This window comes from Rhamphochromis longiceps, linkage group LG3, assembly GCF_057381845.1.
Source record: "Rhamphochromis longiceps isolate RC_006_pf linkage group LG3, R_longiceps_female_GT1.1, whole genome shotgun sequence".
In the NCBI taxonomy this organism is placed as follows: Eukaryota; Metazoa; Chordata; class Actinopteri; order Cichliformes; family Cichlidae; genus Rhamphochromis; species Rhamphochromis longiceps.
In genome coordinates, this window is record NC_140559.1 from 53,511,353 (window position 1) to 53,535,261 (window position 23,909).

Sequence of the window (23,909 nt, forward strand, 5' to 3'; positions counted from 1 at the left end):
AACTAGTTGTGCAGCCCTAACCTGAAATCTGCTGTTTGTTCTGAATGAAAAACGTTAGTCTTTGGTAAACATTTTAATCCCATTTATAGATGCAATATGTTATTTCAGTTAAGACTAAATGTTACCACACGTTCCCATCATTAGAGCGCATTTAAAGTGTGGAGAAGTCTGTGAAGGTTCTCAGTCATCCAGGTCATCGTAGTCTAAGGAGCTTGGAAAGAAAAGCGTCTGGACTTCTTTGAGTTACTTGAAGACGTTTCACCTCTCATCCGAGAAGCTTCTTCAGTTCTAAGGGTCAAATGGTGGAGAGTCCAAGCTGTATTGAAGAATTTCTAACTTCATGTAGGCTAAACAGCGGCCTAGAATTAGACTCAAAACCCTGCAGTGCCCAAAATAAAGGGGGCATTAATGTACCAGATTCTACAGAACACCAGAAATAACTGCTAAGATGGGTCCAACACATCTGAGTTCATGCTGGAGGAACTGTGGGACACACTCTGCCAACCACACTCATATATTGTGGCTCTGCCCTAAACTCTGTGTATTCTGGAGGCAGATATTTGATGCTCTCAAAGACATTTTCCAAGGTAAATATTCCACTAAGTCCTACAGCAGCAGTGTTGGGAAGGATTGCAGAACATATTGACTGCAAAGCCAAAACTTACTTGCTAAATATATGACTCACTGCAGCCCTAAAATGCATAACTATCAGATGGTTAAAACCAGATATAATCTATGGATCCAGTGAGTGTCTGTCTGATGGAACAAATTACATACTCAGACTACAGAAACAAGTCTTTGAGAAACGGTGGGGACCCATGTTACCTTTACTATTACAATGAAGAACACCACCTAATTTTGTGAGCTCTCTCTCTCCACACACACACACACACACACACACACACACACACACACACACACACACACACACACACACACACACACACACACACACACACACACACACACACACAGCATGTTATGGCAGTTTCAGCTGAAACTATGTTTCAAACCATATTCCGGGTTTTTAGTTCACCATTTATGAGGTTTCAAGAAGAAAATAAAAGACAGATCTGAATGTTTGAAAATGTTTTGGAAAGATTCTGTAAAGATGAGATGAAAAATACTCAAAGGATAAATTTAATTGGTTTATTATTTAGATAAGAATAACAAGCAAGTAAAGGAAGAAACAAGGTAAAATGAAGTAATAATGAAAGAAGTTAAACAAGTAAAAGAAGAAACAAGGTAAAATGAAGTAATAATGAAAGAAGTTGAACAAGTAAATGAAGAAACAAGGTAAAATGAAGTAATAATGAAAGAAGTTAAACAAGTAAAAGAAGAAACAAGGTAAAATGAAGTAATAATGAAAGAAGTTAAACAAGTAAATGAAGAAACAAGGTAAAATGAAGTAATAATGAAAGAAGTTAAACAAGTAAATGAAGAAACAAGGTAAGATGAAGTAATAATGAAAGAAGTTAAACAAGTAAAAGAAGAAACAAGGTAAAATGAAGTAATAATGAAAGAAGTTGAACAAGTAAAAGAAGAAACAAGGTAAAATGAAGTAATAATGAAAGAAGTTGAACAAGTAAATGAAGAAACAAGGTAAAATGAAGTAATAATGAAAGAAGTTAAACAAGTAAAAGAAGAAACAAGGTAAAATGAAGTAATAATGAAAGAAGTTAAACAAGTAAATGAAGAAACAAGGTAAAATGAAGTAATAATGAAGAAGTTAAACAAGTAAATGAAGAAACCAGGTAAAATGAAGTAATAATGAAAAAGTTAAACAAGTAAATGAAGAAACAAAGTAAAATGAAGTAATAATGAAAAAGTTAAACAAGTAAATGAAGAAACCAGGTAAAATGAAGTAATAATGAAGAAGTTAAACAAGTAAATGAAGAAACCAGGTAAAATGAAGTAATAATGAAAGAAGTTGAACAAGTAAATGAAGAAACCAGGTAAAATGAAGTAATAATGAAAGAAGTTGAACAAGTAAATGAAGAAACAAGGTAAAATGAAGTAATAATGAAAGGAGTTAAACAAGTAAATGAAGAAACCAGGTAAAATGAAGTAATAATGAAAGAAGTTGAACAAGTAAATGAAGAAACCAGGTAAAATGAAGTAATAATGAAAGAAGTTGAACAAGTAAATGAAGAAACCAGGTAAAATGAAGTAATAATGAAAGAAGTTGAACAAGTAAATGAAGAAACAAGGCAAAATGAAGTAATAATGAAAAAGTTAAACAAGTAAATGAAGAAACAAGGTAAAATGAAGTAATAATGAAAAAGTTAAACAAGTAAATGAAGAAACCAGGTAAAATGAAGTAATAATGAAGAAGTTAAACAAGTAAATGAAGAAACAAGGTAAAATGAAGTAATAATGAAAGGAGTTAAACAAGTAAATGAAGAAACCAGGTAAAATGAAGTAATAATGAAAGGAGTTGAACAAGTAAATGAAGAAACCAGGTAAAATGAAGTAATAATGAAAAAGTTAAACAGGTAAATGAAGAAACAAGGCAAAATGAAGTAATAATGAAAGGAGTTAAACAAGTAAATGAAGAAACAAGGCAAAATGAAGTAATAATGAAAGAAGTTAAACAAGTAAATGAAGAAAAAAAGGCAGAGCAGAGAAAACCCCAACATTCCCCTCTGAGCAAGCACTTGGCGACAGTGGGGAGGAAAAACTGCCTTTAAACGGGCAGAAACCTCCGGCAGAACCAGGCTCAGGAGGGGACAGTCAACTGCCGGGACTGGCTGGGGGGGTTAACAGAGGTGGAGCAAGACGAGGCTACATCAGGTGAGGAAGCAGTAGCGTCTCTCCTCTGGAACAAGTGGAACCATTTTTTCTTTTTTTTCATGCACTTTTCCACGAGCGCTTTTTTCTGCAGGATGAGATTTCTCAGCTCGTCGATGGTTTCTGCGTTTTTTTTCTTCAAGTTTCTCACATCTTTGTTCCACCTCTTCCAATGCTGCTTGTTGTTCTTCAAGCTTGTCTTTGAGTTGTTTGGATGTTTCCTCCTGTATCAGCTTGTCCTTGTGCATGTCTGCATTTCTCTGTTGGACCTCTTTGTGCTTGTCTTTTAACTGCTTCTTTCTTTTCTTGATTTCTTGATTTTTGTCTTCATGTATTTTGTCTTCTTGTTGTTTTTGTGACTGCATTTGAGTGTGTTCACTCTTCAAGTTATTGAATTCCACCAAACGCCCCTTAACGAGCTCGGAGTTGTTTCTCGCTATCTGATCGATCCTTTTCTGCATCTGTGAGCAGCGTTTCTCCAGTTTGTCCCTTTCTTCTTCCACTTTAGTTGCTTTGTCCTCCAGCTGATTACAAAACTCTTGCAGTTTTAGATTTTTAGACTCAAAGTCCTGGACGATGCGTTTTCCTTCTTTCAGTCTTTTTTGTTGTTGCTCTTTCTGTTGAAGAAGGTCTTTATTTTGGCGCAGTGTTTCATCCAGGCTTTCTTTCAGCATGCGGTATTTTTCCTGCATGCTCTTCAGTTTGTGCTGCATGTCTTGTTGCTTTTTGTCCTGCTCTTCCTTCTGTTGGAGGAATTTATTCTTTTCTTCCACAGCTTCATGGAGCTGTCTTTGGAGGAGCCGATTTTTTCGGTCCATGTGTTGGAGATCCCGTTGTATCTTATCAGTCATCGTTTTCTTGTCTTGGAGCTGGTTGGTCATTTCTTTTAGTTCTGCGCGCTTTTGCCTGTTTTCTTTATTGAGGTGCACAATCTGCTCTCGGGCCTGAGCAAACTTGATTCCCCAGCCCTCATTAATAATGTTTATGTCCGGCTGGCGCTGTTGTCTTTCTTCCAGCTCTTTATTTTGGGCTTCCATTCGTCTACACTTGTCCTCCAGTTGATGTTTTTCTTCTTCCATTTGTTGCATTTTTTTCTGGAGAAGGTAGTTTTCCTTCCTACTCTCCTCTAATGCCCTTTGGAAGGATGAGATGCCATTTGGGGAAATTGGCTGGCCACGCCAGGAAGGAGAGGCGGCGTAATCTTTTTGAATTGGTTGTTTTTTTCTTGGAAACATGTTGGAGTTTCTATACGATGACTTTGAAGAGCTTTCCAAATGTTTCTGTGGTGAACGTTTTGTATGCTGCAAACACAGATGCTGCTGAAACGAACTAAATCTTGCTGTTTCTCACCCCTATTTAAGGAAAAACATCAAAGGACTTATGACGTTCTATGACATCATCACTCCAATGAGATTGTCACAAGACGTTTTGGAATGGGGTGTTTTTTTTTAAACTGTTTTCAAACTTAACTTAAAATTTCAGTGTTTCCTAGTTGTGGACTATTGGTTAGTCCAGCCGATAAAGAAATTAATTGTCACAAACATCCCTAATATTACATAACAGACGACAGAAAACAAGACAGTTTTTTTTCTAATAGAGGTATAATAAAAGTTTTTTTAATTATCCTACTTTTTATAAAAGAGAACATTTATTAAAGAGTATGTATTTAATTAAAAAACTCTGTTCATCTAAAGCAGGGGTCAGCAACCTTTAAGACCCAAAGAGCCATAATTGGCCTATCTGGGGTTGAAAGGCTCGATAAATGCACGGTGTTTCGCCGGGTACACCGGCTTCCGCGAGTGTGATGCTTATTTTGAGCGATGAAAAAATAACAAAATATAATTTTATTTGTATAATGCAAAATCACAATAATCTTCCAATTTAGAACTACAAGTAAAAAAAAAATCGAGAAGAAAAACGAAAGAAAAATAAAGTATCGCTGTTTACCGTCAACTAACAGAGTTCTGTCATGTTCTCGTGACAAAGTGCCAAACTGGCCTCAGTCGTGTTTTTCTTTCTTTCATCTTCTCTTCTTTTGTTGTTTTGTTTGAAGCATTTGTTTAATTGTTGTTTTTTATTGTGTGGAAAGAATTTTTCTGAAAATATAGATATAGAGAAATGATATTATATATAGTTCTATATAAAATGTGTACAAAGGAGAAAGTATATAAAAGGGTTTTCTCAGTGGGGGATCTATGCATGAATTATTTTTAAAGACGCGGGGAAAAGGACACTGTACCTGTCGATGCACGTTTCCCAAGACTAAACGAGTCATATCGCTCCATGTTTGCTACTTTTGGTTTTTGGTTTTCTCCCGCAGAGTAAGAGCATCGCAGGAGCTCCTGAAGTCAAACGACGCCTCCCAGCACTCATTTATTAAAACGGAGTCGATGCCAAAAGTCTTAAACGTTAGAATCAAAGCAACAGCTGTGAACTCAGTCATGGTGTCATGTGCAGCCTTCATCTTACTGTCACTACTTTTTCATTTTAGGGTACGTGAGGTAAAGCGTCCGTCGATGTAGCTTGACTGTACAAAATTATTTTTCTACGTTATTAACAAAACAGAGCAGAGACTGATGCTGCTCCTGTCTGACCCCCTTGTGTATGGCACGTGTGTGTGTGTGTGTGTGTGTGTGTAGGAGCGGCAGTCGCTGTGTGAGTGTGATATCACATCTGCATCACTCAAGCGTAGGCGGGCCCGCGTCAGACAACAATAAACAAAAAGCAGAAAAAGGCCAACAGTAAAAACTCAGACTCCAGCATGAGCTCCTTCCTGCTGCTTAACCAATCACCTTCCTCCATATCATCACTGCTCCCTCCCTCCTCCTCTCTCCATCCTACACCACCTTTGTTATTTAACACCGACCCCCCCAATCTGATAATCAGACAAATTCCCAAACACCTGACTTCACCGTGTCGACACCGTTCCTGACTATTTCTGACCTCAGGTCAGCTCTGCTATTATCCTCACATTAAGGGTTCGTTCACCTGCCTGCAGATGATCTGTGAGCTCGTCGGTTGTAAATTAAACTCTAAGCACACTGAGGGTAACCGGGAGGCGTTCAGGGCCTGCAGTGCAGAGCTGCAACATGACAAAAAGGGATGGGGGCTCAGATCTCCTGAACAGGGTGGAAACAACACGGTGGGTTTGTGCTGTTTGCGATTCCTGCTCCGTCACTCTGGTGGAGACGACTGCAGCTCAGCAGCGCTCCCTGCTGATCCTCTGATGAAGATGTCAACAGTATGTAAACTGAGCTGATGTGCTGCTGTTTGAGCCCACGTGGTAGCGTACGTCCAGTATGGGAGAACTTAGTCACCGGTGCTGTCTTTGCTTGTGCTCTAGCTTTAGCCTGTTTGATTGTTTGTTTTCTATTTTATTACTGCCTAAAAGGGGAGGTGGGGGAAACACATGCCTGACTTCTCCTGTCAGAGGTTTTGTAAGCTCACTGGAAGGGTTGTGTAGTTAACCTCAGCACCACACAGCTACAGCAGAGGACAGAACACAAACGAGTCCTTTCATTCGGCTCTGTTCTTTCTCCTTGTCTGTTTTATAAGCTAACACTAGAGGGCGCCATTGTGGCACATTCAGCGCTCACTCTGAGGTCACTGGACAGAGAAGAAAATACCAAACTGGGAGACGGATGGAGACGAAACATCTGGAAGATCAGAACTGTACATTTTTAAGTGTAAGAAAAAAAACAGACAAAATATTTGTAAATATTAAGTTTCTTGTTTATTTTATGTTTTGTTTTTTTGGGGGTTTTTGGAGTGAATGAATGATATGCTTATTTTGTGATGACAAAAGACAACAGGTGCAGTTTGTAATGAGAAGAAAAAAATGGCCGTTAGCTAGAGGTTTCAAATGAGTTCATCCTTACCACCGATCAGTTTTGTCTTTTCAACATTTATTTTATTTTTGTCATAACGTTGATCGTTATCATGTGACCATCCTGTAGCCGGAAGGTCGCTGTAGCAGAAGTCATCTCCACTGAAGCCCCCTCACAGCAGAGGGCCAGTCATGCTGTTTATTAGGATTTGCTAGTTTTCAGTGAGAAAAAACATTTTCATCAAGTTTTAAATCCTTTCGTTGCTCTTTTCTCTGCGATTGTCATAAAATCGTCGTCCTCTTTTCAAGCCTTAGCTCGCTTTTATTTTGAAATATGAGTCTTGTGATCAGAGATGAATCTGTGCTGCATGATGTGCGTAACATCAGAGCGATAAAAGCCAGCTTTGCCTTTCAGTGATTCGCAGTAAGGACATAAATGACCTAAACTGAGACAGAAAAAAGTGCAGTCAGTTAAATGTTAGCTCACCTAACATGTAGCAGTGTTTACATGTAGCCATGTTTGACAGACTCCAGGGCTTTGATACCATAAGATGCCTCATATCCTCACAGACTCATGAGATCACACAGGTGGTCTGACCTGCTCGTGTCACACTGTGCTGTCTGTCTGTCCGTTGTTTTTCTCCTGCAGTGATGTTATGTAGCAGAAAAACAGTTGGATGCTGGAAAAGTGCAGAGCGATGGGTGACGTGTGGAGAACATCACAGTCTGTGTGTGTTCAACAGCTGTTAGAGCCACACTTTGTCCTTTCTGTGGTATAACTGCTGGATTTATTTTATTCCAACACTCAAAAACTGTCAGCAAAGCAAAACATGATGATTGGATGATCCTGTGTCACGTCCACAGTGTCAAACGTGCACAGAGACAGTGACACCCACAGAGAAACCCTCAGCTTGGTGTCCATTGCAAATCTGCACCTGTTGTCTTGTTTCTACTTTCTTTGTTGAACTCAGAAACTCGAGACTTGAGATGAAGAAAAATGTTAAATAATGGAATAAAAAGATGATTATTAAAAAAAGTAAAGTAAAATTATATAAATAAATGAGGTGATGATATTTCTGTTTACTTTAGAAGTTATTATACACTGTATGCTGTGATTCTGATCTGGGAAACATTAAAGACATTCATAGCCAGACTGCTGACTTTGTGTTTTTATTCAGTCGCCTAACAGAAGTGCAGTAAGAAACGATTTAGCCCATCCTGATTTCTTAGCTGTTTGCATATTTGACACACTTACGTGTTTCAGATCGTGAAGCAAATTTTTATGATAGATAAAGATGACCAGAGTCAGTGTAAAATAAAGCTTTTACATGTATTGCTGGGAGGTCGGCAGCTCCCTCCACTGCTTGGCCCTCTGTGAAAAACAACTGGGATCCAGCTTCCCTGTGATGCTGAATTATATAAGCGGAAGAAAATAAATAGATAGAAGGATGGATGATTGTATTTTGTGTACAATCGTTGAAGTGTAAAAAGGGTTGGCCCTCCGTGGTGCCCTAAGCAAAGTTTGATTTTTGGGGCCCTTTAATAGTGCCAATAATACTGATTAATGATCACCTACTATAAATGTATTTCATTTTCTAATGTTGATGTTGTTGTGAAAAATGTCATAAAAACAGATAACAAATTTGCAACTTTCATGAAAAATGTTTTCATTAATATTTTAAAAAACCAGCAAAACACCTCCCCCTGCTGGCCACACAGAGAAACAATAGATAAAACCTGAGAGCTGCACAGTTGCAGCAGTGTGGTTTACGTCATTGTGTTGTCAGCCTGTTTTACACATCGGTGGTTTCTTATTGACATGTAAAAGGATCTGAAATCGTAGTAAATTCAGCTGCTATTGTGGGCTGGGGATGATTTACACTTAACATTTTAATAACTGGGTACTGAATGTCATAGGCCCAATGTTCCCTCTAATTTTTCACGTGTCTGAGCGAACACACAAACTCCCTGAGCGATCCCTTGGACCACTGAGCGACATCAGACGTGTGCACTGTGGTCACGCCGGCATCGAATCCATCCAAGTTTCATGGTTTATTAAAAGAATCAAATTACAGCATTTACATCTATGTTAGACTACTTTTAATTAACTGCTTTAGCCCATTTACCATGAAAATGTAAAAACAAAAAAGCGTCACATAAGGACGCTGTCATAGCCTGTCAACCACGTTGATTAGCTGCGCATATACGCATTATTGGCTGGACTATGGGATAAGGTGGCATCGTTCCCATATGGGAGCAACCAGTCACTTACTGACCAACACTGCAAAACAGAATTGTTAAAGTATTAATTTTAATTTCAATTCAGGTTAGATCTTTTTTTGTGCACAAAGCAGAATTTCTGTGCGCAGAGACTGTGCCAGCAGTGCGCAATTGCGCACGTGCGCAGCTTAGAGGGAACATTGCATAGGCCCACTAAAAGTTACAAAATAAGCTACTATCAAATACATTTACTGTAAACACATCAGAAGGTTCTTTATGTGGCAAAAAGTTAGATCTATACAAAATGTTGCAGGGAAACAGAGAAGGAGCTCGTATAGGTTTGAGTTTTATTCACATCTATTGTGCAGGTACAAATAGCAGAGTGGAAAACTTTATACTTTGTGTTTGCAAACATTAATTTATGAAGATTAATTAACATGAGTGTAGCACAAAGTAAAGGTGAAAGCAGTATTCTGACATGACAGTGCAATCAAAACACATTTTGCCACAACAATCTGTGAATAATTGTGACAAACAACTGTCATTTTAATATTGGACAAACTAGTTGTGCAGCCCTAACCTGAAATCTGCTGTTTGTTCTGAATGAAAAACGTTAGTCTTTGGTAAACATTTTAATCCCATTTATAGATGCAATATGTTATTTCAGTTAAGACTAAATGTTACCACACGTTCCCATCATTAGAGCGCATTTAAAGTGTGGAGAAGTCTGTGAAGGTTCTCAGTCATCCAGGTCATCGTAGTCTAAGGAGCTTGGAAAGAAAAGCGTCTGGACTTCTTTGAGTTACTTGAAGACGTTTCACCTCTCATCCGAGAAGCTTCTTCAGTTCTAAGGGTCAAATGGTGGAGAGTCCAAGCTGTATTGAAGAATTTCTAACTTCATGTAGGCTAAACAGCGGCCTAGAATTAGACTCAAAACCCTGCAGTGCCCAAAATAAAGGGGGCATTAATGTGCCAGATTCTACACTGAAAAAAATGTTTTTTTGGCCCTGTAATTATTATTTCAATTAGCTATATAAATTTTACAAAAAAATACAAATTCAGTGCTATTACTTTAAAATAGCACTTTTTCTTGTAGTGCATTACTTGAGGATTGTTTGTAATTATGTGTCCTCAGTTTTGTATGTAAATTGAATCATTCGATCCAAGTAATATTCACTAAACCAATTCATTGGCTTAATTAGTTGATATTTCCAAGTAAAATGTAATGGAGTGACATCAGTGAATATAGCCACCTTCTCTGCATTCGGAGCATGACGTCAAAGCCCCTCCCCACATTTGAGCGGTCTTTCTTCAGACATACCATGGTTCACATTTCGACGGTTGGCAGTCTTGACGGAAATGGGAAGAAGTAGAACCATGAATGTAAGTTTTAAGCGGAACAAACTTTGTACGTTCCTGTTGGCTCACCTACTTAAGTCAGTTTCTCCGCACTGAAAGAAGCTGCGCTAGCAAATAGTGTATTTTCCTGCTAGACTTGCTGACTAACTTTCCTGGCAGGAGGTATGTCCAGAATTTCCCACAGCACTTTACAGCTTAGATGGCCACCTAAACAACACACGCCTGCTGCCTTAACTAACGTCTTTGTGAATAAAACGACCACGGTCCAGTTTAAAATAATTGCTGCACAGCTGCCATGAGGTGTATTTTGAAAAATAACAAAACAAAAAACGATATACGCACTCGATTTCACTCAAGTCTTCATATTGACCTGTTTTAAATTTGCCACCGAACTAACATATGTAAAAAAAATAAAAATAAAAATAAAAATTAATATCAGTGTGCATCCTTGAGTTAGTAGAAATTAGTTGAAAAGCATATAGATAACCTTTTTTTCTTTTTTTTTTCTTTTTTTTTTTTTTTACAGAACATAGGACCTTCTGACTGCTAATTTGAACTCCACAAGGTAAGATCAAATTAGTAACGATTAGGTTTAACTTGTCACATAATTTGTCTGTTTAAGGTGCCACAACATGAGATGGATGTGTAAGATATGTAGCTTTGAGTCAGAGAAGAGGTTGGGATTGTTAAAACACTACAGACTAAAGCATGGAAATGGTGGTCGCAGCCAGTCAGTCCCTTGTCTTCACACTGATTGCCCTTGCTCGTTTAAAACATTTAATGCCCTTAAGACCCATTTGTCTCGACACCATGTGAAGATGGTCACACAAAGTGGACCTCTTTCATTTACTTGTCTACTTTGCTGCTCTGTTTTTTTTAATTCAGAGAAGCAGTATTTTGAGCATCTTAACAACCACTTAAGGAAGTTTGAAGTAGTTGCATGTGTCTTCAAAGACTGCAACTTCAGTACAAATATTTATTCCACCTTTGCTACACATAGACACAGAAAACACCAGTCACACACCCTTGAGGATTTTAAAACTGAAGTATTAAAAAGCAAACCTAATGAACCCATGTTTGCTCAGGATGAGACCTATGTGGAAGAGAGCTTAGAGCTTTGGGATGGGGAACCACAGGAGTTGTCTCAAGATATAAAAGAGAAATTTGGCCATCTATTTTTAAAGTTAGAAAGCATGTTCAATGTCCCAAACAAATGCATTGATGAAATAGTAGATGAGCTTCAGTTTATATCCACCTCTGCATCTGGTCCACTTTTAAGAGATGTGGTGGTGTCCACCTTGAAAAGCCATAACTGTGATCTGGATCCAGCCATTATCTCAGATTTAGTGAAAAATCTTTGTGAGACACACCCTATAAGTACTGCCTTGGGGACAGGTGGCCCTTTCACAACTTATTACAAGAGAAGAGAATTTATGAAGAAGCATTTTTCAGTTGTTGAACCAGAAGAACACATACTTGATAAAAAAAAAAAGGGCAAAACCTTCCAGTATGTCCCAATATTGCCCTCCTTGGTGCAGGTCCTAAGTAAGTCTTTGCAAGAAAACACATTTGAAGGTGAAAAAAAAACTGAAAATGACTTTAAGTACCAGACATTTCGTGATGGATCTCACTATCAAAACAACAAGTTTTTCTCTGTAGAGGAGAACAGAGTGAGTCTCATCCTGTACATTGATGACTTTGAGGTATGTAATCCTCTTGGGACATCTCGAAAAAAGCACAAAGTCACAGCTGTCTATTGGGTGTTGGGAAACATTCCGGTGCAGTTACGTTCCACATTGACATCAATCTACCTTGCAATTCTGTGTAAGGCTGAAGACACCAAGCAGTTTGGATTCCAGCGAGTTTTAGAGCCACTGTTAACAGATATCCAAAGCTTGGAGAAAGATGGTCTTTTTGTTCCAGCGTTAGGGAAAGCCATTAAAGGGACTGTGGTCAGTGTGGTGGCAGATAATTTGGGGGCGCACTCTGTGGCAGGATTTGTCGAAAGCTTTGCAGGGTCATACATCTGCCGGTTTTGTGTTGGGGAGCGATCCAAGTTTCAGTCCAATGAAGTGAGATCTGGGTCTTTTCATCAAAGAACCAAAGATCAACATACACTGCATGTACAGACAGCTGTGTCTAGTCCAGATCACCCTCATTGTTATGGTGTAAAAAAACAGTGTGCATTGTCAGAAAAACTTGAGCATTTTCATGTTACATCTGGTTACCCTCCAGATGTTTTACACGATCTGCTGGAGGGCATTGTTCCAGTGGAACTGGCTTTGGCATTTGATAACTTGATCAAGAAAAAATATTTTTCTCTCATGGAACTCAATGATGCCATTTCCAATTTCCCATACAAGTGGAGTGATAAAACAAATCGCCCTCATCTCATTCCTGCTAACTTTTCGACTCGAAAATCAGTAGGGGCAACGCACATGAAAATTGGTGCTTATTACGTCTTTTGCCTCTGATTATAGGTTTAAAAGTACCCCAACAAGAGCCTGTATGGCAGATGCTGATGACACTGAAAGACATTGTGGACTTTGTCATGTCTCGAGCCCATACTGAAGAAAGCATTTGCTATCTTGACAGCATCATTTCAGAACACCGAAGCAGATTCCTTGATGTTTTCCCCCAACATAAGCTCATTCCCAAGCACCATTTCCTTGAGCACTATCCTCAGCTCATTCGGGAATTTGGCCCCCTAGCTGCCCTCTGGACAATGAGATTCGAGGCCAAACACAGCTTTTTCAAGAAGGTGGTAAGACACACTGGTTGTTTCAGGAATATTTTGCTGTCTCTTGCAAATAAGCACCAGCTCATGGTTGCATATCATCAATCACATTCTGTCAAACCATCACTTGCAGTCACAAAAACAACAGAGGTCTCTTTAGATGTGCTTAAGGATGATCTAAAAGACCTGGTGAAATGCAGATTCCCTGCTGTTACAGCTGTGCATGTTGCCAATAATGTGTGCAGTTTAGGCACCAACTATGCAGTGGGAATGTTGTTGTGTTGTGGTTCCACTGCAGGACTGCCTGACTTTTCTGAAGTGTTACAGATAATGGTGATTTGTAACAAACTGACTTTTTTCGTGAGACAACAAAATACATGGTACAATGAACACCTGAGGAGTTATGAGCTGGAGAACACAGTGAGTGTGCAGTTACTTGAGCAAAGAGAGCTTAAAGATTTTTATCCTTTGGCTTCATACACCCTTGCAGGAAGACACCTGACAACTTTAAAGCACCACATTTGCCTATCTTTTTGAAATGTGAGGAGAGAAGCTTGTGAATAAATGTCTGTATTTCTCTTCTGTTGTTGCAGCTTCTTCCTGTTGATATGGCACCCTCAGCGAAACTGCGGATAATTTTTGGGGAGGATGATGTCCACAAACTACTTTTGCCTGCAGGCATCCCAAGCACACTTCAGGACCTCAATGATGTTCTTCGAGAGACATTTGATATTACAGGACCATTCACTGTTATGTACCAGGACATGGATTTCGATGGTCAGTTCTTCACTTTGACCTCGATTGAGGAAGTACAAGATAAAGCTAACCTCAAAGTAGTAAAAACTGAACCAGTAATCTTAAGTCTCACTACTGTGGACATGTCAGAAGTCGAATCTCCAGTTCCACTATCTACAGAAGCAAGCTCCTCCTCATCTGTATGTGACACAATCCTGTTGTCCTCCCCAGATGAGAGTGGACCATCCTACAGGTCTAAGCCATGGCCATTTAAGTTTGAAATACCAGACTTCTCTTATGATATAGACCTTGCACTGGAAGCAGGAAAGCAAGCTTATGAAAATGATGGCACACTTTTGAACAACCCAAGCGTAACTAGTAGCATTCTTGAGAAGCTTGCAGAGACTATATTTGGCTTCACAGCATATCCAACTGGTGTCCAGATTTTAGCTGTTGCTGAAGCCTTGGTAGCAAAATACCCATGCCTCAAAGAGCCAGGGTCTTTTAATGGCCTATATGGTTGGCAACAGAGGATAAAGTATAAAATGGGCAACTACAGGGCAAAGTTAAGAGGTCGCCAATTAGCCATTCCAGAGCTCGAGGTGAACACACTGAAGAGACGATGCTCCAGTGAAGAGGGTTCACTTAAAGGCTTTAAAAGGGCCAAAAAAGCTGAAGTCAACTATCTGCCACCACTGCCATTCGGTGAGACTGAGGAAACCTTAGAGATGGAGAGACTAGATTTGCTGAAGGAAATGAAGAAGAAGAACAATGAGAGGGCAATTAATGAGAAAATGGAGAAGTCTTTCGCTATGAGAAGAAAAGAGGTTGTCAAGGATTGCCCCGCAATCCAAGACCTCTTAGAGAGGTGGCCTTCTCTGTTCTGTGAAAATCAGGTAAATCCAGTTCTTGTTCATGCAGCAACTAAGTGTATGTGAGATCTCATGAGTCATCTTTGACATGATTTTGTGTTTTATCTCTCATTTCAGATCAAAGAGGAGTTTAAGCGAATAACCACAATCCATCTGGAGCGAACGTTTTTGTCCAGATTGGACGGGTACACCACCAAACTCCTGGAGATATTTCGAAGGAAGGGCGGGACTGCAGGGACCAAAATAAAACCAATGTTGGACTCACTCAAGAAGGTAAAATTTTTAATTATTTTAATTACATAATCTAATGGAAAAGATGAGGTCATACACACTGAGAATGAATGTATCACTCTTATTTAAAGGACAAGTTTGTTATTTTAAACTTAAAGCTTTGTTTTCAGATTGTTTATGATGAAATCGAACGATTTTGATTGAAATTTGGACACATGCTGCTGGCCGGAGCTTTTTTGGTTTCTGTGGTAGCACACCCCCACCTCCACAATGGCTTCATACAAAGACGTGAAACTCACCGAGTGGTCAGGGGTGTTCACTGATATGTTCACACATAAATCGTTGCAAAAATGCTTTCCAACAGGTGTTTTACCATTTGTTGTAAAACTGGACCTATTTTTTCAAACGCCTTACACCTGTACATTCTTCCGCCGAGAGCTTGAATAATAGAATGGAATAGCGGCGGACTAATACCGTACATCACAGCACATCTAATACAAGTCAATGGAGTTGGACAAAAACTACAATAAAAACCAGTTGGAAAGTATCTTTTGCAGCGATTTTTGTGTGAACATATCAGTGAACACTTCTGACCACTCGGTGAGTTTCACGTCTTTGTAAACGACAGTTTTATGCGTTTTAGGAAGGATTGTTCCAGTGCACCTATGAAGCCATTGTGGAGGTGGGGATGTGCTACCACAGAAACCAAAAAAGCTCGGGCCAGCAGCATGTGTCCAAATTTCAATCAAAATCGTTCGATTTCATCATAAACTGAAAACAGGGCTTTAAGTGTAAAATACTGAACTTGTCCTTTATTCTGATCAGTGTCTGTGTTGGCTGAAACTGTTCTCCTGATCCTGACACTGTGGCCACAATTAACAATTTATGCACATGATTGTCTCTACAAGTGTATACAAACCTGTCATCTCTCCCTTAATATGCGCTCAAAAGCAGAGAAATTTACAGAATTTTCAAAGTGACCCTCTGAGTGCAGCGAGATCCCTTCCTGCTGCCCATAGACTCCAATACAATTATTTCCCAAAATATTACTCTTGTGTGTGGGAATTCCTGTCCTTGACTGGTTAATATTGTGATAGGAGGTACTGATATGTTGCAAAAAATTCATTTGCATGTCCAGTGATGAGGCAGAAAACTTTCCTCACTGGGCAGAGACAGTTTCTGGACCCACAGATTATGACATGCACTGGACTCTTGTCTTAACACACATCGTTGAGAAATTCATGTTAAGTTGTACACTTCACAACGTTAGAATGTAGCTGCAGGCTTACATTCTCCATGGGTAACTTTCTGTTTACATCTGTATGTGCTATTATGTATGTATGTTACATATGTTATGTTGTGTATTTTCTGCAATAAATTTTCTTTTTGGGTTTAATAGCATCATGTCGATGGCAGAAGGGACATTATCATTCGTTGCTTAGTTGAGTATCTTGGAGAGAGTGGAGAGGAGCTGATCAAAGACCATCAGGTATCTGATGATCATAATGCCTGTATTAAAATTGTCTAACCTTATAATCTGGTCTTCACTTGTGATGATATATTGAAGGTCAAAGATTCTCTACACTCGTGATGTTTTTTAAAAAAGACTCAAGATTAATATTTTCAATCAGGCTTGTAACTAATTTCTTAAATCTTTATGCTCTTACCCTTTATTTTTTAAATCATATTTAATCTTTATCTTATCTGCCTTAAACTTTAACTTGCCTTTTGTCTGGTTTTTTTCTGACTATTTAACGATCACTTATTAACTTTATTTTATGAGCAAAAGAGTATTTAATTTGATTATACCTTTATAACCTATTTTAATGATTTAATGGTTCTGGTCTACCAACACGCGTGCCGTCCCATGGACAGCTCCAGGCTGGATGGCCCCCAAAAGGGATTTTCTTTGTCTCAGGGTCAGCCTCTGTGAAGCACGTTCTGTAACTTTACGTATGAAAAGTGCCATATGAATATTGTTTGATTTGAGTATACTAAATTGAGTATACCTCTTTTTTATTTTTACATTTTTTTTCTCTTAACCTTTTCTTTTACTTGGAATCTATTCTAGTTATTTCTAATTGTGGTTTGTTTGTTTTCACAGGAGGACGTCAGCCAAGAAGCATTGAAAGAGGACTGCAGTAATCACATGATGAAGATCATCGTAATCCATCCCAATGTGGCACAGGAAAACCAAGATCCTGTGATCATTGAGGGGACAGAAATTCTGGAGGACTGCGGAAGTGTGACAAACGCTTGCCTCCTGCTCATGGGTGTCATCTATGCTGTCAACTTAAGTTACCCACTGAAACTGAAATATACGTTTGAGGTATTTCAGAAGCTGTTTCTTGAGCTTGACATCCTTAAAATGTCACCAAAGGTCCAGTCTCTCCACAAGAAACTTTTAGCGTGAGTGTTCCAGTGTTATTTGTGCTTTTGTCCAGTACAATTAATTTGTTTGCATTTTGTCTGTTTTCTGACAGTAATTTCAAATGTTGCTCAGTTTTATACAAGTTCTTTCTGTCCTGAACGTTCTGAGAATGTCTGCAAAGGTAGTGATTGCAACTGTTAATGGACAGAGTTGATGTATGTGTTCTGAAAGTTGATTAGAAGAAAGGGGACAGCGCACACTGAGTTTTTGAATAGCATGTTTTGTTTTGTTTTTGTATATGTGTATATGCTCTGTTTTGAAATTTGCGATCAAGAAGTTCTATGGCCATGTTTTTTGTGGTTATAATGTTATGTAGATATTTTAAATATATCTATGCCATTTCAACTGTGAAATAAAAGTGTCTCTTAAGCTGCAAATATTTGTTTTGGAAAATATTGATTTATTATTTAATAGAATAATAAGAATATTTATTCAATTCGATTAATATTAACTAGTACATTCATAATAAATATTACTTAATAATTACATAGAATATAACAAAGAAAAGATGAGTAAGAAACACAAAGAAATATCAGCAATGTTCACTTGGGTTTTTTAATTGGATGCAATGGTATTCTGAGTAAAAGTTACAACCTATAGATGAGTATTGCCAGTGCAATTTACTTGTGTATTTCACATAAAAAATAGATGGTTCTAGTAAGTAAATATTACTTAGAAATAGCCCGAGTAAAGATTACAAGCACTTTCTGTGTGGAAAAAGTTGCCTACCTTTTTTTAAGTAAATGTCACTCCAATTTTTTTTCAGTGTACAGAACACCAGAAATAACTGCTAAGATGGGTCCAACACATCTGAGTTCATGCTGGAGGAACTGTGGGACACACTCTGCCAACCACACTCATATATTGTGGCTCTGCCCTAAACTCTGTGTATTCTGGAGGCAGATATTTGATGCTCTCAAAGACATTTTCCAAGGTAAATATTCCACTAAGTCCTACAGTAGCAGTGTTGGGAAGGATTGCAGAACATATTGACTGCAAAGCCAAAAGTTACCTGCTAAATATATGACTCACTGCAGCCCTAAAATGCATAACTATCAGATGGTTAAAACCAGATATAATCTATGGATCCATGTCTGTCTGACGGAACAAATTACATACTCAGACTACAGAAACAAGTCTTTGAGAAACGGTGGGGACCCATGTTACCTTTCCTATTACAATGAAGAACACCACCTAGTTTTGTGAGCTCTCTCTCTCTCCACACACACACACACACACACACACACACACACACACACACACACACACACACACACACACACAGCATGTTATGGCAGTTTCAGCTGAAACTATGTTTCAAACCATATTTCGGGTTTTTAGTTCACCATTTATGAGGTTTCAAGAAGAAAATAAAAGACAGATCTGAATGTTTGAAAATGTTTTGGAAAGATTCTGTAAAGATGAGATGAAAAATACTCAAAGGATAAATTTAATTGGTTTATTATTTAGATAAGAATAACAAGCAAGTAAAGGAAGAAACAAGGTAAAATGAAGTAATAATGAAAAAGTTTAACAAGTAAAAGAAGAAACAAGGTAAAATGAAGTAATAATGAAAGAAGTTAAACAAGTAAAAGAAGAAACAAGGTAAAATGAAGTAATAATGAAAGAAGTTAAACAAGTAAATGAAGAAACAAGGTAAAATGAAGTAATAATGAAAGAAGTTAAACAAGTAAATGAAGAAACCAGGTAAAATGAAGTAATAATGAAAGGAGTTAAACAAGTAAATGAAGAAACCAGGTAAAATGAAGTAATAATGAAAGAAGTTAAACAAGTAAATGAAGAAACAAGGTAAAATGAAGTAATAATGAAAGAAGTTAAACAAGTAAATGAAGAAACAAGGTAAAATGAAGTAATAATGAAAGAAGTTAAACAAGTAAATGAAGAAACAAGGTAAAATGAAGTAATAATGAAAGGAGTTAAACAAGTAAATGAAGAAACCAGGTAAAATGAAGTAATAATGAAAGAAGTTAAACAAGTAAAAGAAGAAACAAGGCAAAATGAAGTAACAATGAAAGAAGTTAAACAAGTAAATGAAGAAAAAAGGCAGAGCAGAGAAAACCCCAACAATCCCCTCTGAGCAAGCACTTGGCGACAGTGGGGAGGAAAAACTGCCTTTAAACGGGCAGAAACCTCCGGCAGAACCAGGCTCAGGAGGGGACAGTCAACTGCCGGGACTGGCTGGGGGGGGTTAACAGAGGTGGAGCAAGACGAGGCTACATCAGGTGAGGAAGCAGTAGCGTCTCTCCTCTGGAACAAGTGGAACCATTTTTTCTTTTTTTTCATGCACTTTTCCACGAGCGCTTTTTTCTGCAGGATGAGATTTCTCAGCTCATCGATGGTTTCTGCGTTTTTTTTCTTCAAGTTTCTCACATCTTTGTTCCACCTCTTCCAATGTTGCTTCTAGTTCTTCAAGCTTGTCTTTGAGTTGTTTGGATGTTTCCTCCTGTATCAGCTTGTCCTTGTGCATGTCTGCATTTCTCTGTTGGACCTCTTTGTGCTTGTCTTTTAACTGCTTCTTTCTTTTCTTGATTTCTTGATTTTTGTCTTCATGTATTTTGTCTTCTTGTTGTTTTTGTGACTGCATTTGAGTGTGTTCACTCTTCAAGTTATTGAATTCCACCAAACGCCCCTTAACGAGCTCGGAGTTGTTTCTCGCTATCTGATCGATCCTTTTCTGCATCTGTGAGCACCGTTTCTCCAGTTTGTCCCTTTCTTCTTCCACTTTAGTTGCTTTGTCCACCAGCTGATTACAAAACTCTTGCAGTTTTAGATTTTTAGACTGAAAGTCCTGGACGATGCGTTTTCCTTCTTTCAGTCTTTTTTGTTGTTGCTCTTTCTGTTGAAGAAGGTCTTTATTTTGGCGCAGTGTTTCATCCAGGCTTTCTTTCAGCATGCGGTATTTTTCCTGCATGCTCTTCAGTTTGTGCTGCATGTCTTGTTGCTTTTTGTCCTGCTCTTCCTTCTGTTGGAGGAATTTATTCTTTTCTTCCACAGCTTCATGGAGCTGTCTTTGGAGGAGCCGATTTTTTCGGTCCATGTATTGGAGATCCCGTTGTATCTTATCAGTCATCGTTTTCTTGTCTTGGAGCTGGTTGGTCATTTCTTTTAGTTCTGCACTCTTTTGCCTGTTTTCTTTAATGAGGTGCACAATCTGCTCTCGGGCCTGAGCAAACTTGATTCCCCAGCCCTCATTAATAATGTTTATGTCCGGCTGGCGCTGTTGTCTTTCTTCCAGCTCTTTATTTTGGGCTTCCATTCGTCTACACTTGTCCTCCAGTTGATGTTTTTCTTCTTCAATTTGTTGCATTTTTTTCTGGAGAAGGTAGTTTTCCTTCCTACTCTCCTCTAATGCCCTTTGGAAGGATGAGACGCCATTTGGGGAAATTGGCTGGCCACGCCAGGAAGGAGAGGCGGCGTAATCTTTTTGAATTGGTTGTTTTTTTCTTGGAAACATGTTGGAGTTTCTATACGATGACTTTGAAGAGCTTTCCAAATGTTTCTGTGGTGAACGTTTTGTATGCTGCAAACACAGATGCTGCTGAAACGAACTAAATCTTGCTGTTTCTCACCCCTATTTAAGGAAAAACATCAAAGGACTTATGACGTTCTATGACATCATCACTCCAATGAGATTGTCACAAGACGTTTTGGAATGGGGTGTTTTTTTTTAAACTGTTTTCAAACTTAACTTAAAATTTCAGTGTTTCCTAGTTGTGGACTATTGGTTAGTCCAGCCGATAAAGAAATTAATTGTCACAAACATCCCTAATATTACATAACAGACGACAGAAAACGAGACAGTTTTTTTTCTAATAGAGGTATAATAAAAGTTTTTTTAATTATCCTACTTTTTATAAAAGAGAACATTTATTAAAGAGTATGTATTTAATTAAAAAACTCTGTTCATCTAAAGCAGGGGTCAGCAACCTTTAAGACCCAAAGAGCCATAATTGGCCTATCTGGGGTTGAAAGGCTCGATAAATGCACGGCGTTTCGCCGGGTACACCGGCTTCCGCGAGTGTGATGCTTATTTTGAGCGATGAAAAAATAACAAAATATAATTTTATTTGTATAATGCAAAATCACAATAATCTTCCAATTTAGAACTACAAGTAAAAAAAAAAATCGAGAAGAAAAACGAAAGAAAAATAAAGTATCGCTATTTACCGTCAACTAACAGAGTTCTGTCATGTTCTCTTGACAAAGTGCCAAACTGGCCTCAGTCGTGTTTTTCTTTCTTTCATCTTCTCTTCTTTTGTTGTTTTGTTTGAAGCATTTGTTTAATTGTTGTTTTTTATTGTGTGGAAAGAATTTTTCTGAAAATATAGATATAGAGAAATGATATTATATATAGTTCTATATAAAATGTGTACAAAGGAGAAAGTATATAAAAGGGTTTTCTCAGTGGGGGATCTATGCATGAATTATTTTTAAAGACGCGGGGAAAAGGACACTGTACCTGTCGATGCACGTTTCCCAAGACTAAACGAGTCATATCGCTCCATGTTTGCTACTTTTGGTTTTTGGTTTTCTCCCGCAGAGTAAGAGCATCGCAGGAGCTCCTGAAGTCAAACGACGCCTCCCAGCACTCATTTATTAAAACGGAGTCGATGCCAAAAGTCTTAAACGTTAGAATCAAAGCAACAGCTGTGAACTCAGTCATGGTGTCATGTGCAGCCTTCATCTTACTGTCACTACTTTTTCATTTTAGGGTACGTGAGGTAAAGCGTCCGTCGATGTAGCTTGACTGTACAAAATTATTTTTCTACGTTATTAACAAAACAGAGCAGAGACTGATGCTGCTCCTGTCTGACCCCCTTGTGTATGGCACGTGTGTGTGTGTGTGTGTGTGTGTGTGTGTGTGTGTGTGTGTGTGTGTGTGTGTGTGTGTGTGTGTGTGTGTGTGTGTGTGTGTAGGAGCGGCAGTCGCTGTGTGAGTGTGATATCACATCTGCATCACTCAAGCGTAGACGGGCCCGCGTCAGACAACAATAAACAAAAAGCAGAAAAAGGCCAACAGTAAAAACTCAGACTCCAGCATGAGCTCCTTCCTGCTGCTTAACCAATCACCTTCCTCCATATCATCACTGCTCCCTCCCTCCTCCTCTCTCCATCCTACACCACCTTTGTTATTTAACACCGACCCCCCCAATCTGATAATCAGACAAATTCCCAAACACCTGACTTCACTGTGTCGACACCGTTCCTGACTATTTCTGACCTCAGGTCAGCTCTGCTATTATCCTCACATTAAGGGTTCGTTCACCTGCCTGCAGATGATCTGTGAGCTCGTCGGTTGTAAATTAAACTCTAAGCACACTGAGGGTAACCGGGAGGCGTTCAGGGCCTGCAGTGCAGAGCTGCAACATGACAAAAAGGGATGGGGGCTCAGATCTCCTGAACAGGGTAGAAACAACACGGTGGGTTTGTGCTGTTTGTGATTCCTGCTCCGTCACTCTGGTGGAGACGACTGCAGCTCAGCAGCGCTCCCTGCTGATCCTCTGATGAAGATGTCAACAGTATGTAAACTGAGCTGATGTGCTGCTGTTTGAGCCCACGTGGTAGCGTACGTCCAGTATGGGAGAACTTAGTCACCGGTGCTGTCTTTGCTTGTGCTCTAGCTTTAGCCTGTTTGATTGTTTGTTTTCTATTTTATTACTGCCTAAAAGGGGAGGTGGGGGAAACACATGCCTGACTTCTCCTGTCAGAGGTTTTGTAAGCTCACTGGAAGGGAAACGTGCACAATGTAAATCATAAAACAACTGACTGGGGCTGTGCTGCAGGTGGATCAGTGCTGTGGACAGTAGCTGTGGAAAAGAGACTGGACAAAGACTCTCAGCCTTAAATACAGGACAGAGGATGATCCGATCATCTTTCAGCTAACAGTGTCGAGCAGAAGGACGGCCGGCTGATGCGTCCGTACGAACCCTTTTGTACTCACTCCTGTGCATAAGGAGGCGGCGAGGGGTTGTGTAGTTAACCTCAGCACCACACAGCTACAGCAGAGGAGAGAACACAAACGAGTCCTTTCATTCGGCTCTGTTCTTTCTCCTTGTCTGTTTTATAAGCTAACACTAGAGGGCGCCATTGTGGCACATTCAGCGCTCACTCTGAGGTCACTGGACAGAGAAGAAAATACCAATCTGGGAGACGGATGGAGACGAAACATCTGGAAGATCAGAACTGTACATTTTTAAGTGTAAGAAAAAAAAACAGACAAAACATTTGTAAATATTAAGTTTCTTGTTTATTTATACATCCGGCCCTGTATGCTTCAGGAAAAACTGAACAGGATGGAGGTGGACCCCTGCCTGGTGGCTTGGATCTCCGACTACCTCACCGACAGACCACAGTACGCCAGGCTGAAGGACATCACGTCTGACACAGTGGTCAGCAGCACAGGAGCACCACAGGGAACTGTGCTTTCCCCTCTTCTCTTCACCCTGTACACCTCTGACTTCTCTACAACTCTGAATTATGCCATATTCAGAAGTTTGCAGATGACACAGCCATCATGGGGTGTATCTGGGATGATCAGGAAGAGGAGTACAGAAGTCTGGTGAGGAACTTTGTCGCATGGAGTCACACAAACCACCTGCAACTCAACACCTCAAAGACTAAGGAACTGGTTGTGGACTTCGGGAGGTCCAGAGAAGGTCCACTGCCGGTTCAGATAGAGGGGGAGGA

The 23,909-nt window shown here is 39.2% G+C and overlaps 1 protein-coding gene, 1 long non-coding RNA gene and 1 pseudogene across 2 annotated transcripts; 1 reads left to right on the plus strand and 2 right to left on the minus strand.

The window, feature by feature from the left end:
* Positions 1 to 2,789: 2,789 nt before the first annotated feature.
* Positions 2,790 to 4,025, minus strand: LOC146675266 (uncharacterized). Its single transcript, XM_085402482.1, has one exon. It carries the CDS (start codon positions 4,023 to 4,025, stop codon positions 2,790 to 2,792), a length of 1,236 nt encoding a protein of 411 aa, XP_085258608.1.
* Positions 4,026 to 19,440: 15,415 nt separating this feature from the next.
* Positions 19,441 to 20,676, minus strand: LOC146675267 (uncharacterized; annotated as a pseudogene).
* A 969-nt stretch (positions 20,677 to 21,645) lies between these two features.
* On the plus strand, positions 21,646 to 23,121 carry LOC146675268 (uncharacterized). Its single transcript, XR_014910655.1, has 2 exons — positions 21,646 to 22,081; positions 22,140 to 23,121. It is a non-coding gene; the product is annotated as an uncharacterized LOC146675268 (long non-coding RNA).
* The last annotated feature ends 788 nt before the right edge of the window (positions 23,122 to 23,909 follow it).